The following is a 14900-nucleotide window of genomic DNA, read 5'->3' as shown; positions in this document are numbered from 1 at the left end:
TTGAAGAGCTTTCTGGTTTTAAGTTAAACCTATCTAAAACGAAAGCACTTGCAGTGCTGCCCTCAGTAAGGGAGGACTGGGAAAGACCCTTTAAATTTATACCTGGGAGGACAGAGGGTTATGTTATTTGGGGATTTACCTCCCATTAGATTTATCCCTTTTATACTCCTCCAATGTAACACCTGTTTTGGCAGACACTTCTACTAAACTGCGTACTTGGGGGGCTTTTCCACTTTCATTATGAGAGAAGATATATTTACTTAATATAATGTTAGTGCCAAAATGGCTTTATGTTTTTCAGATTTCAGATGCTTCCCTTTTATTTATGTCTGAAAGAAGAAAGGAGGTTATGGAAACTGCTTCAGACATACCTGTGGCAGGGAAAATGACCACATTTGTCTCTGGAGGTACTACAGAAGCCCAACACTTGTGGGAGTATGGGATTACTCAATATTCTGTATTTATCAGTGGCATGTGGAATGCGACATCTTAACGACTGGCTTAGGGGAACAGATCATTTTTCTGTGGTGGATTTAGAAACTAGGCTTTACCCAAATATTCATATTAGTCATATTCTGCATGCCACTAAAACATTACATACAGGTTTTTTTAAAGAGGAATCTATTCTGTAAACTGGTCGGCAGGTCTGGCGCTGGCTTTGCAGGCATCATGGCTTCTTGGCTAATATGTCACCATATATATCTATTTCTACTAATCCAGCTTCCCCCCCCCCCCCCCCCCCAGCACAGAGTCTGTGTCCGTTTGCTTGTTGGGCAGCTAAAGGAATAATATATATTCTATAAGTTATAAATGTAGAAGGAAAACTTAAATCCTTTTCTGACCTACAGAAGGAATTTTTACTGTCTACCTCTCATCAGTTTGTATAAATGTAATTCCAACATTATTTATCTACTATCCCCTAGGTACAACTCACAGAAGATATTCAGGACACTTTGGGAGAGGCCCTGACCTTGGAATCCCAAGGGAGAATACCACTGTCCTTTCACCATAGATTTTTGTTGGACACCACTCCAGAGTATGCTAAGTTGGCAGCCACTTAGTCATTAGATCTGGGCTACTGTCTCTTACCTCAGCTATTACAAGGGTTCTTGGACACCATACAGAAGAAGGTGGAAAATGTTCTTCAAAAGGAAACCCTATACAAATTTTGTCTAAAATGCTGATCTCTCCACAAAGAGCGTTCAGAGTTGGTATGCAGTCTGGTGGGCACTACCCAAAGTGTGATACAGCACAGTCAACATTGGGACATATGTTTTGGACATGCATTGTTATTTGTGGAATTGTACTGTCACATTGGAACCTCAGATACTTTTTGGGCAATATACTTACAGCGATCCAATACCTCAAGATTTCAAGAGATTTTATTTTCATACCTTATTGTTTGGTATCAAACAATTCTCTATTTTTGGCTACAAGTACAAACACTATCTTTAAAGCGTTGGCACAGCTATATGATAGAATGACTGTCAGTTTCAGACCTCAATTCCAGACGGAATCTTTCTTTTGAAGAAGTTTGGGAACCTTTCTGGTTTACATTGCCTCATTCAACACATAGTAGATGGTTGAATTTCTGTCTCTACAAAGCCTCAAAATAAGGCATGTTATTATTGGAAACAAACTCGAAGTAACTGATTCTGCAAATTTAGGGGGCGAGTTTTCTGGGGTTAGAAATGTTGATGCTTGGGATTGTAATCTGGAATGCTTTGTGTGTTTCTTCTTCATGATATTGAAAATAAAAAAATTTAAACATAAAAAATGGGGCAGTAAACGGCCGTCCACTAATATTATAATTAGTGTGCAGCTATTAACTGCCTGAGCTCTTACCGCCACCTATTTAGAAGGCAGTGAGGGCTCAAGCGCTAACCATGTGGTAATTGGGCAGCATGTGGTAATGTGGCCATTTTGATTACCACCAGGAATGCCCCCCGTGATAGAAAATAAAAAAATATTTTGTACCACAGGAAATTGCATGCGCCAACTTCAGAATTACCGCCGGGCTCCCGTGCTATGCCAGCAATAGGGCCGATTTAGCGCACGGTAGTCCTACCGCACCTTTGTAAAAGGGCAACTAACAACTGTACGAAAGGTGCTGACACTTGAATTGTGTTGCAAAGAAAGGGGAACTCTTAATAATGTTTTTTTTCCTTCTCAAGCTAAAGCTGGCCAGAGCTCTAAATGCAAGGAGCAGTGTGAGGTTTTTTTTATATGGGGAGGGGGAAGTGCTCTCCAAATTCTTTCCGACTGAAAACATCAGAATTTAAGATGTTGATGCGGCACCACAAGTGTTTGTCACATGGACACTCTATCCCACTATGCAGAACTGTATACATCTACTAACACTATAGCAATAAGCAGTAATAGTAATGGTGGTGGTAGAGATGTACTATAAAGCTAAATAAGATCAATTGGAATAGACAAGAGGAGGTTCTCCAATTTTTTTTTTTTCAGTCTAAAGCCTGTAAGGCAAAATTTCTTCTTGCATTGCCCCAGCTTTACCTTGACCTGGAAAAAGCTGTTGAGAAGACAGAAGAACTCTTGATTCTCTGGTTCTGTGAATTTCTGCTGCAATATATTCTTCCTTTCAATGCAGTCATCACAGACATCAATTTGCATTAGCCTTGCCATCAGGGTCTGAAGGGTGTAAAGCGGCTGTTCTCTGTTCATCTTCACCAGTTCAAAAGCAACTACCCTTGAAGACCACAAACACAAAAGCTAATGTCTTTCCACCATGTAGAACAGGAACATTGAAGTACTAAGTAAAGCATGATACAAAGGGCCAGAATTGTGAAGGGATTTTAATTAAAATTAAAGACTTCTGGCATTTCAAATTCTAATTTTTTAATAGAGAAAAGCAAAGTTCCTTACCTGTAACAAGTTTTCTCTGAAGTCAGCAGTTCCCAAATGACAAAAGTGGGGCCTGTGACTACACACAACACTGAATGGAAAATTGTTCCAGAGTCTTTTAAACACCCTGTTGCATTGCATTGCATTAGGTAGAATGACTCAAAAGTGGAAATGGGAGGGTTTGTGTGACTAGTTAACTGTTGTCTTCACTAAACACCTATCACAGGTTAGGAACTTTGCATTCTGTGAAGACAAGCAGATTCAACTAGTCAAGTAAGAGAGACTAAAGTTTGCCTTAAACATAAAAAGGGGGAAAACAACAATTCAATGGACAAAAAAAGTTTATATTGGACAAAACCCCATGTTTTGCCTTGCAGATCTATTCAGCAGAGGTAGATGTTAGATAACCAAAGATGCCAAGGCCCTAACATTTTGGGTTTAGATATACCCCTCAAAGATCAAGCTTGCCTGGGTATAACAAAAGAAGATGCAATTTGTTATCCAGTGGTACATTTTGTCACTGCAGTCCCAGGCCTATTAGAATCAATGGGATCAAAAGGTTGCATGGACTTCTACAGGTTTTGGTACACTCGAGGTAGAAGGCAACAGTTATTTTGCAATCTTAAGTGTGAAGGGCTCACCTTAGTGGAGATGTAGCCTGAGAAAAATATTGGAAGGGCAAATGGTGATATACGGACATTACATTGAGGTGAATACTGAGCTGGTTTTGAATCAAGACTGGTAGATGGTAGACAAACAGTTTTTCAGTGGGACAAAAAAGAGATCCAGGGCCCTGTCTTCACATCGGACTGCAAAACTTGCTTATTTAAAATGGAGGCCATCTGTTGATCCCATCCTAGAGGCCCAAGTGGCTTCAGACAGATCAAATATTTTCTTACATCCCCCTAAACGTCCAGCAATATATTTCCCAGTTCCAACTTATAAATATTGGGCAAATTCCACTTACATATAAATATAAGAATTGCCATACTGGGTCAGACCAAAGACTGATCCAGCTCAGTATCCTGCTTCCAACATTGGCCAAGCCAGGTCACAAATACCTGGCAGAATCCCAGAATTCTTACATGGGTAAGTCCTATCGGAATGGAAACCACATCGGAGAAAATGTTTCTTCACCCAACGCATAATTAAACTCTGGAATTCATTGCCAGAGAACGTGGTGAAGGCGGTTAGCTTAGCAGAGTTTAAAAGGGGGTTAGACGGTTTCCTAAAGGACAAGTCCATAAACCACTACTAAATGGACTTGGGAAAAATCCACAATTCCAGGAATAACATGTATAGAATGTTTGTACGTTTGGGAAGCTTGCCAGGTGCCCTTGGCCTGGATTGGCCGCTGTCGTGGATAGGATGCTGGGCTCGATGGACCTTTGGTCTTTTCCCAGTGTGGCATTACTTATGTACTTATCTGTCTTAGCCAGAATGGAGCTATGAGGAACAGTGTCCTGGGCCCTCTATTATGTACTAGACTTCTACAAATCTAAATTTTGTAACTGCCTTTTTTAGCAATATGTAAGCCACATTGAACCTGCCATATGGTGGGGAAATGTGGGATACAAATGTAATAAATAAATAAATAAGTTTAATTAAGGTTTAAGCCACCACAGCTATATAGAAGGTTGGTTTCCCAATGGAGGGAGAAGATTTCTGTTTTTAAGGGGAAAGAGAAATGGGACTTGTTATACTGCCTTTCTGTGGTTTTTGCAACTACATTCAAAGCAGTTTACATAGTATATACAGGTACTTATTTGTACCTGGGGCAATGGAGGGTTATGTGAGTTGTCCAGAGTCACAAGGAGCTGCAGTAGGAATCGAACCAAGTTCTCCAGGATCAAAGTCCATTACACCAACCACTAGGCTACTCCTGAACTCCATCTGCCTGTCATCCTACCTCTTCCTGACGTACCAAAAATCTAGAGGTCGATATTCAGGGGCATAGCTGCCATTTAACAGTTAATTGTATAACTGGTTGTTTAAAATCATAAATAATTTTCATCAGTACTTATAAGCGCCTCTTGAAAAATTCACATATGACTTTAAAAGGGTAATTTTATAACAGGGTGCCTAGGTTAACTGGAAGGAAGGCACCTATTTTCAGCTTGTTTTATAAAGATACATAAGAGTAGATTTTAAAAAAGGCCCCAAAAGATAAGCACAAAGCAAAGTTAGGCACTGTAGCCATTATAGAATACTAACATAAGTCGCTATTTGAGCGCCCAGCTTTAGACGTGAGCATTTAGGCCAGATCACAATATGATGTAAAGCTCATGTCTAAATACTGTCTGTTTCATGTGTAACTAACAGTATTCTATAAACTTAGTGCCTAAAGGGCAGATGATGAAAAGCAAACGCCGGCGCTAGAGGCTGTTAGCGCCATACTAGCGCCGGCGTTTGCTACCGCCCCATAATCAGAGCCCTCGAGCGCGTGAAACAACGCGCTCGAGGGCTCTTTGCGCAAGTAGCATGCAAATGCATGCTAAACAGGGCTTAGCGCATTCATTGCCAATGATCAGCGGTCAGCGCACCAAAATTTGGGTCACTGGCCGCGGTAAACCCTATGCCAGCTCTGAGCTGGCGTTAGGGTTTGCAGACCATTGGGGAGAAATGGTGAGCCCTGTCCAGCATGCAGTTGCATGCTGGCAGGCCCCCGTTCCCCCCCCAAAGCAAACCTGCCAACAGGGGGCTGGAGGTCCAGTGGACCTTCGGTCCCCCCCCTGACGACCCCCCCCCCCAGGTTCAGGGAGGGCTGGAGATCCGGTGGGTCTCCAGCCCCCCCAAACCCCCAGAAAATAGTCCCTGGTGGTCCAGTGGCTGCCGGCCAAACCCCCCCCTCCCAGCGAGTGATGGGGGAGGCTGGAGGTCTGGCGGACCTCCAGCCCACCCCAACTCCCCCCCGCCAGCATTGTCTGCTGAATCCCTGGTGGTCCAGCGTGAAAAAGAACCCCTTCCCGGCCCCCCTACCTTAGTTGGAGGAGGGAGGTAGCCTGCCTCTCTCCTCTTCCTTGGGTTCACGCCGCAGCAAAATGGCGGCGCCCAGCCCCACCACACCCAGTGCAACTTGGGATATCCTGGGATATGCTTGGTGGGGCTACAGACCATATAAGGGAGCAATTCCCTTATATGGTCTTTAGCCCCGCCCAGTGCATCCCAGGATGCACTGGGAGGAGCTGGGTGCTGCCATTTTGCGGTGTCGTCAACACAAGGAAGAGGAGGGAAGCAGGCTACCTCCCTCCTCCAACTAAGGTAGGAGGGCCGGGAGGGGGTTCTTTTTTATGCTGGGCCACCAGGGATTTGGCAGACGCTGGGGTGGGCTGGAGGTCCGCCGGACCTCCAGCCCCCCCATCGCTCGCTGGGAAGGGGGGTTTGGCCGGCGGCCACTGGACCACCAGGGATTCGGCAGACGCTGGAGAGAGGGGGAGTTAGGGTGGACTGGACGTCCGCCGGACCTCCAGCCCTCCCCCCCGGTCGCTTGCTGGGGGGGGTTGACAGGCGGCCACTGGACCACCAGGGACCATTTTCTGGGGGTTTGGGGGGGGGGGCTGGAGTCCCACTGGATCTCCAGCCCTCCCTGAACCTGGAGGGGGGGATCGTCGGGGGGGACTGGAAGTCTGCCGGACCTCCAGCCCCCGTTGCTCGGGGCAGGGGTAGTCAGGGCCTGGTGGTCCCATGGACCTCCAGCCCCTGTGTTTGACAGGTTTGGGCTTTTGACAGCCCAGACCTGTCAAACAAGTGCGAGAGGATTGTGCTGAGCGCATGCTCAGGCACAATTCGCCCGCACTTCTACCCCATGATCAGAGATAATTGCACTGCTTAAATTTGCATGCATTATCTCTGATCATAGGTCTAATAACGCCCCGCGCTGTTCAAGCGCTATTTTAGAGCACTGTTTGGAACAGCACGGGGCTTTTGATCATCTGCCTGTAAGTGCCTGACATGCCCCTCCCATGTTAATGCCCCCTTTGCAGTTAGGCAATTTTGAACTTAGGTGCTAAGTTTATAGAATAGCACCTAAATGCAGTTACACAGATACTGCAAACTGATGCCAATTAGTGCCAGTTAACACCACTTAAGGGTCATTATTGGCAATGAAATCCAATTATCACCCAGTTAAACAACTAAGTTTGGCGCTATTCTACAATTTCTGTGTGCAATTTTGTTTGCTTTTCACAAAATTTTGCCTTTGTAAAATACTAGCACATATGCTGCACCTAGATTCCAGGTGACAATATTTATACCTCTAAATGTTAGTATATAAAGTATGCATGTATTTTATAGAATATGCATGTAAATTGTGACTCCATCCATGCTGTACCCAAACTCCTCCTCTGGGTATGCCTACTCCTCAAGCACACACCTACTTGCATCAGGCATACTTTTAACCGAGGGCAGTGGAATGCTTTTTCGTTTGAGGATGCCTAAGCTCTGCTCCCCCCATTCTACCCCTAACCCCACCCCAACCCTTCTGTTCCATTGTACTCCCTCCATGTCATCCAACACATCTCTCCTTCCCTCACAACCCCCCACCCCACCCCCATGGTGTCAAGCATTTCTCTCCTTCCCCACTCCCTCATCCCCCATGGTCTACAGCGTCTCTCTCCTCCCTCCCCATTCTCCTTTTGGCATCTCTCTCCTCTTCCCCTTCAGTCTCTCTCTCTTTCCCTTCTCCCCCTCTTGCCTGTGATATAGCATTTCACTCTCCTCCCTCCAGTCTTCATCATTTCTCTCCTTTTTTATTGCCCCCACTCCTGTTGCCTCTGCCACGAGGTATTTATTCTCTTACTTGCTCACCCAGCAGTGTTTTCTCTAGACAGAAATATTTGGGGTGGCAAGACAAATAAATATTTCTGTACATCATGCCCACCACATTACACATCCCTTCTCCCAGCTCCACACTTTAAAATTAGCAAATATAAGACACAATGACCTTCTTTGCATAAAGAAATCCTCCCCCTTCCAGCCAGTTTCAGCTAAGTAAAATCATCATTACAATTGATAGCATCATTCTGAAAATTCTGTATTCAAGATTGGACAAAATCTCAATACAAACCCTGAAACTCCAGTTCTGTATTCCAAACTCCATATTGCTGAAAAATGGAACTATTCCCCTTTAAATTCATCACACAAAAATACTCAAATTGTAATTATCACCTCAGGAACAGCAAATGCTCCTTCTTCCACTGGCAGACGGGTTTTTATTTGGGTGGTGACTCTACAGGATATGGAGACCACTGGTCTTGAGCCTTTTTCCTTTTGTGAGGGCACTTGCCCCTGAGCCTGCTTTCAAACAGGGCCAGACACTAAGTGTCTCTTATCAAGCTGCACTAGTGGCTTCTGGTGCAGTAATGCCGACAAAGCCCATTCACTCTGAATGGACTCCATCAGCATTGCCACGGGGGAACAGCTAGCATAGCTTGATAAAAGAGGCCCTAAGTGAAATAACACAAAACCCTGCAAACAGACACTTAGAACCTATATAGCAAACTTATCATACCATAACAGTCCTAACTCCCAGGACTCAAATATAGCAATACTATCTTTGAAAAGACAGGAATATAAATATTACCCTAGACCCTAGAGCACCAATGTGTCTACTACTGGGACAAGCTGGACTGTTGCAGACTTCTACACAAACACTACATGCTAGCAGAATTCTTCATCAGTCGCATTCACAGATCCTCATCTGACACAGAATAGAGGACCATAAAAGCCTTGAAACAAAAGCTGAAATGGAGACTCCCAAGAAAGTCAGATTCTATAAGCAGAGAAATACTGGTAAAAAAGAAATAAAAAATCAGTTTTTTCTCTACTCTGTAAAATACAAAAAAAGAAAAGATGTACATTTCCCAAATCTTTTAATCTATTAATAAAAACTGTGTTTTTTTTACAAGGTCTGCCTTGTTTTATCTTCCATTTCCCAAAGCAGACTTCCCAATCCTCTTTTCTAGCTTTGTTGTCTGGCCATTTCATTTTTCTAAATGAGCTGGTCCCAGTCTCTCGTGAACTTTCCTTGTGTCAGTCTTCTCCTCAATTCTTTTTCACTGTATCCATTTCTTCTCTCTCCTTCAGTCTTTTCCTCTTCTTTCTCTACTTCTGACACTAATCATTTATTCTTCTCTGCTTCTCTAGTCAGGTTTTATCTTTTGTTTTCCTCTTCTCTCACTCTCTCCAGTCTTCAGTCTCCCTCTTTTCATTTCTCACCTACCAGTTTCCATTTCCCGGTCTCACTCCCTTTCAAACAGGAGGAAATGTTTTTTTCATTCAACGAATAGTTAAGCTCTGGAACTCATTGCCAGAGGATGTGGTAACAGTGGTTAGCATATCTGGGTTTAAAAAAGATTTGGATAAGTTCCTGGAGGAAAATTCCATAGTCTACTATTGAGACAGAGATAGGGAAGCCACTGCTTCCCATGGATTGGTAGCATGTAATATTGCTACTATTTGGGTTTCTGCCAGGTACTTGTGACCTGGATTAGTCACTATTGGAAACAGAGTACTGGGCTAGATGGACCACCTGTCTGACCCAGTATGGCTATTCTTATGTTCTTATGTCTACACTGAGGACATTATCCTGCTTATTTTCGAAAGAGAAAAACGCCTATAGTGCGACCTAAATCGGGAGATAGACGTTTATCTCGCAAAGGTGCCCAAATCGGTATAATCGAAAGCCGATTTTGGGCGTTCCCAACTGCACGGAAACGAATAAAGTTGACGGGGGCGTGTCGAGGCGTGGTGGAGGCGGAACTGGGGCGTGGTTATCAGCCGAGGAGAGATGGGCGTCTTTAGCTGATAATCGAAAAAAAAGGCGCTTTTACCGCGATTTTGGGTCACTTTTTTGGACCCTTTTTTTCACGAACAAGTCCCAAAAAAGTGCTCCAACTGCCCAGATGACCACTGGAGGGAATCGGGGATGACCTCCCCGGACTCCCCCAGTGCTCACTAACCCCTTCCCACCAAAAAAAACCCCACTTTACAAACTTTTTTTCCAGCCTGTATGCCAGCCTCAAATGCCATACCCACCTCCATGACAGCAGAATGTGTTCGATCCTGTCACAGCCTTTCCCTGGGTCAGATGTGGCTCTCGGGTGCAGTACAGGGTCACATCAGCATTGCATTGTGGTGGGTGTAGGGTATTGGGCTTTGTGATTTCATTAGCTTGTGTTACAGTCTCACGATGGTGGTAGTTGGTAGGCTCTTCTCCCATGGTGCTTTTCCCCCTGCCTACTGGGTCAGAGTGTGCCCTGTTGTGTTTCCTGTTGTAGTCTATGCGGTAGTGGCCATTTTTGTAAGCCGGTTTTATTCCCTTTCCTGTGTTAGCCACGTTACAGAACTTAGTTTTTCCCTTGAATGTGGCTGAAAGAGGGCATTGTACAGCATTCTGCCAGCTCTGACCTACTGCTCATCTCAGTACCAGGGAGACTCGTTGCCAGTGGGGCACAACCTCTGATCTGCAGTTAACTGTGAGTAAACGCGGTTATTCCAATAAAGGATGTTTTCGGAGAGATTAGTCTTCAGGTGTCAACTGGTGTGCCAATGTTATACAGCAGCAACAAGTCCTAGAGGCCTGCGTATATGCAGGTCCCTGGAGCACCTTTAGTGGGTACCGCAGTGCACTTCAGCCAGGTGGCCCCAGGCCCATCCCCCCCCCCCACCTGTAACACTTGTGCTGGTAAATGGGAGGCCTCCAAAACCCACTGTACCCACATGTAGGTGCCCCCTTCACCCCTAAGAGCTATGGTAGTGTTGTACATTTGTGGGTAGTGGGTTTTGGGGGAGGGGGTTGGGAGCTCAGCACCCGTGGTAAGGGAGCTATGCGTGTGGGAGCATTTTCTGAAGTCCACTGCACTGACCTAGGGTGCCCAGTTGGTGTCCTGGCATATCAGGGGGGCCAGTGTACTACCAATCCTGGCCCCTCCCACAACCAAATGGCTCGGATTAGGACGTTTTTGAGCTGGGCGTTTTTAGTTTCCATTATCGCTACAAAAAACAAACGCCCAACTCAAAAACATCCATTTTTTCAAAAATACGGTTTGGCCCGCCCCTTCACGGACCCATTCTCGGAGATAAACGCCCATGGAGATAGGCGTTTCCGTTCGATTATGCCCCTCCACACAAGTCTGATACACAATCCAAAATAAAAAAGCACATTGATGCCACTGAATGTGAGGACGATATGCTCTGAAAAATTACAATTAAGAGCAATACATTTCTCAAATTATTTTCTAATATTTATTTGTTTGTTTGTTACATTTGTATCCCACATTTTCCCACCTATTTGTAGGCTCAATGTGGCTTACATAGTACCGGAGAGGCGTTTGCTGACTCCGGTGTGAACAAATACAAAGTGATTTTGTGGTAGGTAAAGTTTGTGTGGCACAGCCACATTAGGAAATCATACAGCGGAAGAGTTGTGTTATGTCCATTACATACTTTAGTTTTGTTGTGTTGCAGAGATCAGGCATTTAAGCTGATCAGGTAAGGTATGCCTTTTTAAACAGGTTAGTTTTTAGTGTTTTCCGGAAGTTTAGGTGGTTGTATGTCGTTTTCAAGGCTTTCAGTAATGCGTTCCACAGTTGTGTGCTTATGTAGGAAAAACTGGATGCATAAGTTGATTTGTATTTAAGTCCTTTGCAGCTTGGGTAGTGCAGATTTAGATATGTTCGTGTTGATTCGGATGTGTTTCTAGTTGATAGGTCGATCATGTCTGTCATGTAATATAAACATCATTGTAATATCACTTCCATACTAACATTATAAGCTGACCAGTACTTGTACTTGAAAATAATCAGTGTAGGTTCCTTTCTCATATAATGTAGCTTCTGCACACGACAAATTTGATTAAAACACTGAATCTTCATCATACCCAACAGAGACTGGGTATTCTTTAGAATCACCCGAATAGTATCCAAGTCAGAATATATATAATAATTTTAAATGATAAAAGACCATATATTTCCTCCAAGTAAAATAGCCTCCGCATACATGAACCTCAGCTAATGAAAACAAATTAAAACCCACAGTGCTCTTACAATGGCTGACTCTGTGCCACATTTGGAGTGACAGCTGATGTCATATTTACACACAGATACTAATTCCTAAAGAGCTTATCATCCCAAATTTACAGACTTGAATTTGTGCCAAACTTTTATATCTAAAGTCTTTATTTAGAGTACTCTATTTACCATATAAACTACTATGCAAGATCATAACTGATGCAAAGAGTACCCACCCCCTCCCCAACTACCTTATATCCCTTGTTGTCTATTGGGGTAGTCAGGGTAGGAGTGAGCCCCAGTAGATCTTGCCCATGCCAGTTCTACTCTCAAAATGACTCCCATGACCTCATAAATTCAAATAATTCTGGCTCTTATAACACTTGATGATGCTCTTGAGGAACATTTAGCTGCCTTTATGATTACATTGTCCATTACATAGCTCTTAGTCGACATGAGCATGCCCAAGACTGAAAACTGCTCAGGTCTTCATTTTGTCTGACCATTGCTATAACAGTTTAATAAACAACTTTCAGCTTCATTGCAATTGCTCTTATTAGTATCTTTTCTTTGTATAGAATTACGATCTGTGCACATTTCTCTTTGGTAAGCTCTTTCCCACGTACCATGCTGCCATATGCATTCGAAAACTTGAAGCAAATCAAACCAAATTCCCCCCTAAACTAGAAAAGGGTTGAAGGCCGACAGTCGCTCAAAAGCACATGGCTCGGGATAAGGTATCTTTCAAAGATATCAACAAAACAGGGAAGATAGGGTATCCTGATAGTGAGGTTGCAAAAGAGACCGTAGTAGATCAGGTGTCTTTAAATAAAAATAAAAATCAGACAAAAGATTGCAAATTAGTACTGTCAAGTACTAAGCATGATGTAAATAGGAGCAACAAACAGATTGAAATGTCTATATTCGAATGCCAGGAGCCTAAGAAATAAGATGGGAGAGTTAGAATATATTGTACTAAATGAAAAATTAGATATAATAGGCATCTCTGAGACCTGGTAGAAGAAGAATAACCAGTGGGACACTGTCATACCGGGGTACAAATTATATCATAGTGATAGGGTGGATCGAATTGGTGGAGGGGTAGCATTGTATATTAATGAGAGCCTTGAATCAAATAGATTGAAAATTCTGCAGGAAACAAAACACTTCTTGGAATCACTGTGGATTGAAATTCCATGTGTAAAGGGGAAAAGGATAATGATAGGAGTGTACTACCGTCTGCCTGGCCAGGATGAACAGACGGATGCAGAAATGTTAAAGGAAATTAGGGACGCAAACAAATTGGGCAACACAATAATAATGGGTGATTTCAATTACCCTGATATTGACTAGGTAAATGTAACATCGGGACATGTTAGGGAGGTAAAATTCCTCGATGAAATCAAGGACAGCTTTATGGAGCAGCTGGTACAGGAACCGACGAGAGAAGGAAAAATTCTAGACCTAGTCCTTAGTGGAGCGCATGATCTGGTGCAGGAGGTAATGGTGCTGGGGCCGCTTGATAACAGTGATCATAATATGATCGGATTTGATATTAGCTTTGAAGTAAGTATACATAGGAAATCAAATACGTTAGCGTATAACTTTAAAAAAGGAGACTATGATAAAATGAGAAGAACGGTAAAAAGAAAACTTAGAGGAGCGACTGCGAGGGTCAAAAATTTACATCAGGCGTGGATGCTGTTCAAAAACACCATCCTTGAAGCCCAGGCCAAATATATTCCGCGTATTAAAAAAGGAGGATGGAAGACCAAACGACAGCCAGCATGGTTAAATAGTGAGGTGAAGGAAGCTATTAGAGCTAAAAGAAAATCCTTCAGAAAATGGAAGAAGGAACCGAATGAAAATAATAAGAAACGGCATAAGGAATGTCAAGTCAAATGCAAAGCGCTGATAAGGAAAACTAAGAGGGACTTCGAAAAAAAGATTGCGTTGGAGACAAAAACACATAGTAAAATTTTTTTTAGGTATATTAAAAGCAGGAAGCCGGCAAAAGAATCAGTTGGACCGGAAATGGTATTTGAAGCTGACAAAGCTAATGAATTCTCTGTAAACCTGGAGGATGTAATGGGGCAGTTCTACAAACTGAAGAGTAGCAAATCTCCTGGACCGGATGTTATTCATCCCAGAGTACTGACAGAACTGAAAAATGAGCTTGCAGAGCTATTGTTAGAAAATCGAGCGTGGTAACGGAAGATTGGAGGGTGGCCAATGTAACGCCGATTTTTTAAAAAGGTTCTAGAGGAGATCCTGGAAATTATAGACCGATGAGTCTGACATCAGTGCTGGGCAAAATGGTAGAGACTATTATTAAGAACAAAATTACAGAGCATATTCAAAAGCATGGATTAATGAGACAAAGTCAACATGGATTTAGTGAAGGGAAATCTTGCCTCACCAATCTACTACATTTCTTTGAAGGGGTGAACAAACATGTGGATAAAGGTGAGCCGGTTGATATTGTGTATCTGGATTTTCAGAAGGCGTTTGACAAAGTACCTCATGAAAGACTCCAGAGGAAATTGGAGAGTCATGGGATAGGAAGTAGTGTTCTATTGTGGATTAAAAACTGGTTAAAAGATAGAAAACAGAGAGTAGGTGTTAGGCTTCTCATGGAAACACTGGGTTTATGAGCCCTTGGACCACTGCCATAGAGCGGCAGTGCCAGGCAAAACCCCCCAACCAGCACTGGGCTAGCACAACAACAAGGCAGGGTGCAGATGTAGATAAATAAGCAGGAACACTCTGGACTAAACACACTCGGACTGGAACACAGGACTGGAGCAAGCCTTCACCTACACTTGCCTGCCATTCCCCAGGGGTTGAGCTCCTAGTTGTGGGCAGCTGGCAGGACTTACCAGATCCAGGAACCCACTCAGGGAATGGGACTCAGAAGCAACCCAACCAACATGGACTGAGGGTCAGCGGGGAAAGGAACAAACATGGGAGGCAAGGCGGGAAATTCGGCTAGAACTCACAGACAAACAATACAACACAAGACAGAAA

At 43.5% G+C, this 14900-nt stretch overlaps 1 protein-coding gene across 1 annotated transcript in view; it reads right to left on the bottom strand.

The window, feature by feature from the left end:
* LOC115469679 (adenylate cyclase type 10-like) overlaps nucleotides 1-14900 on the bottom strand; it is a 254501-nt gene that overhangs the window by 61365 nt on the left and 178236 nt on the right. Inside the window, exon 15 of the mRNA XM_030202467.1 lies at nucleotides 2518-2710. Within this exon, the coding sequence (XP_030058327.1) occupies nucleotides 2518-2710 (193 nt within the window). The remainder of the gene's footprint in view (nucleotides 1-2517; nucleotides 2711-14900) is intronic.

Source organism: Microcaecilia unicolor, chromosome 4 (genome assembly GCF_901765095.1).
Source record: "Microcaecilia unicolor chromosome 4, aMicUni1.1, whole genome shotgun sequence".
NCBI lineage: Eukaryota > Metazoa > Chordata > Amphibia > Gymnophiona > Siphonopidae > Microcaecilia > Microcaecilia unicolor.
The sequence above is the reverse complement of the archived record's forward strand: the minus strand, read 5'-3'. Positions and strand labels throughout refer to the sequence as shown.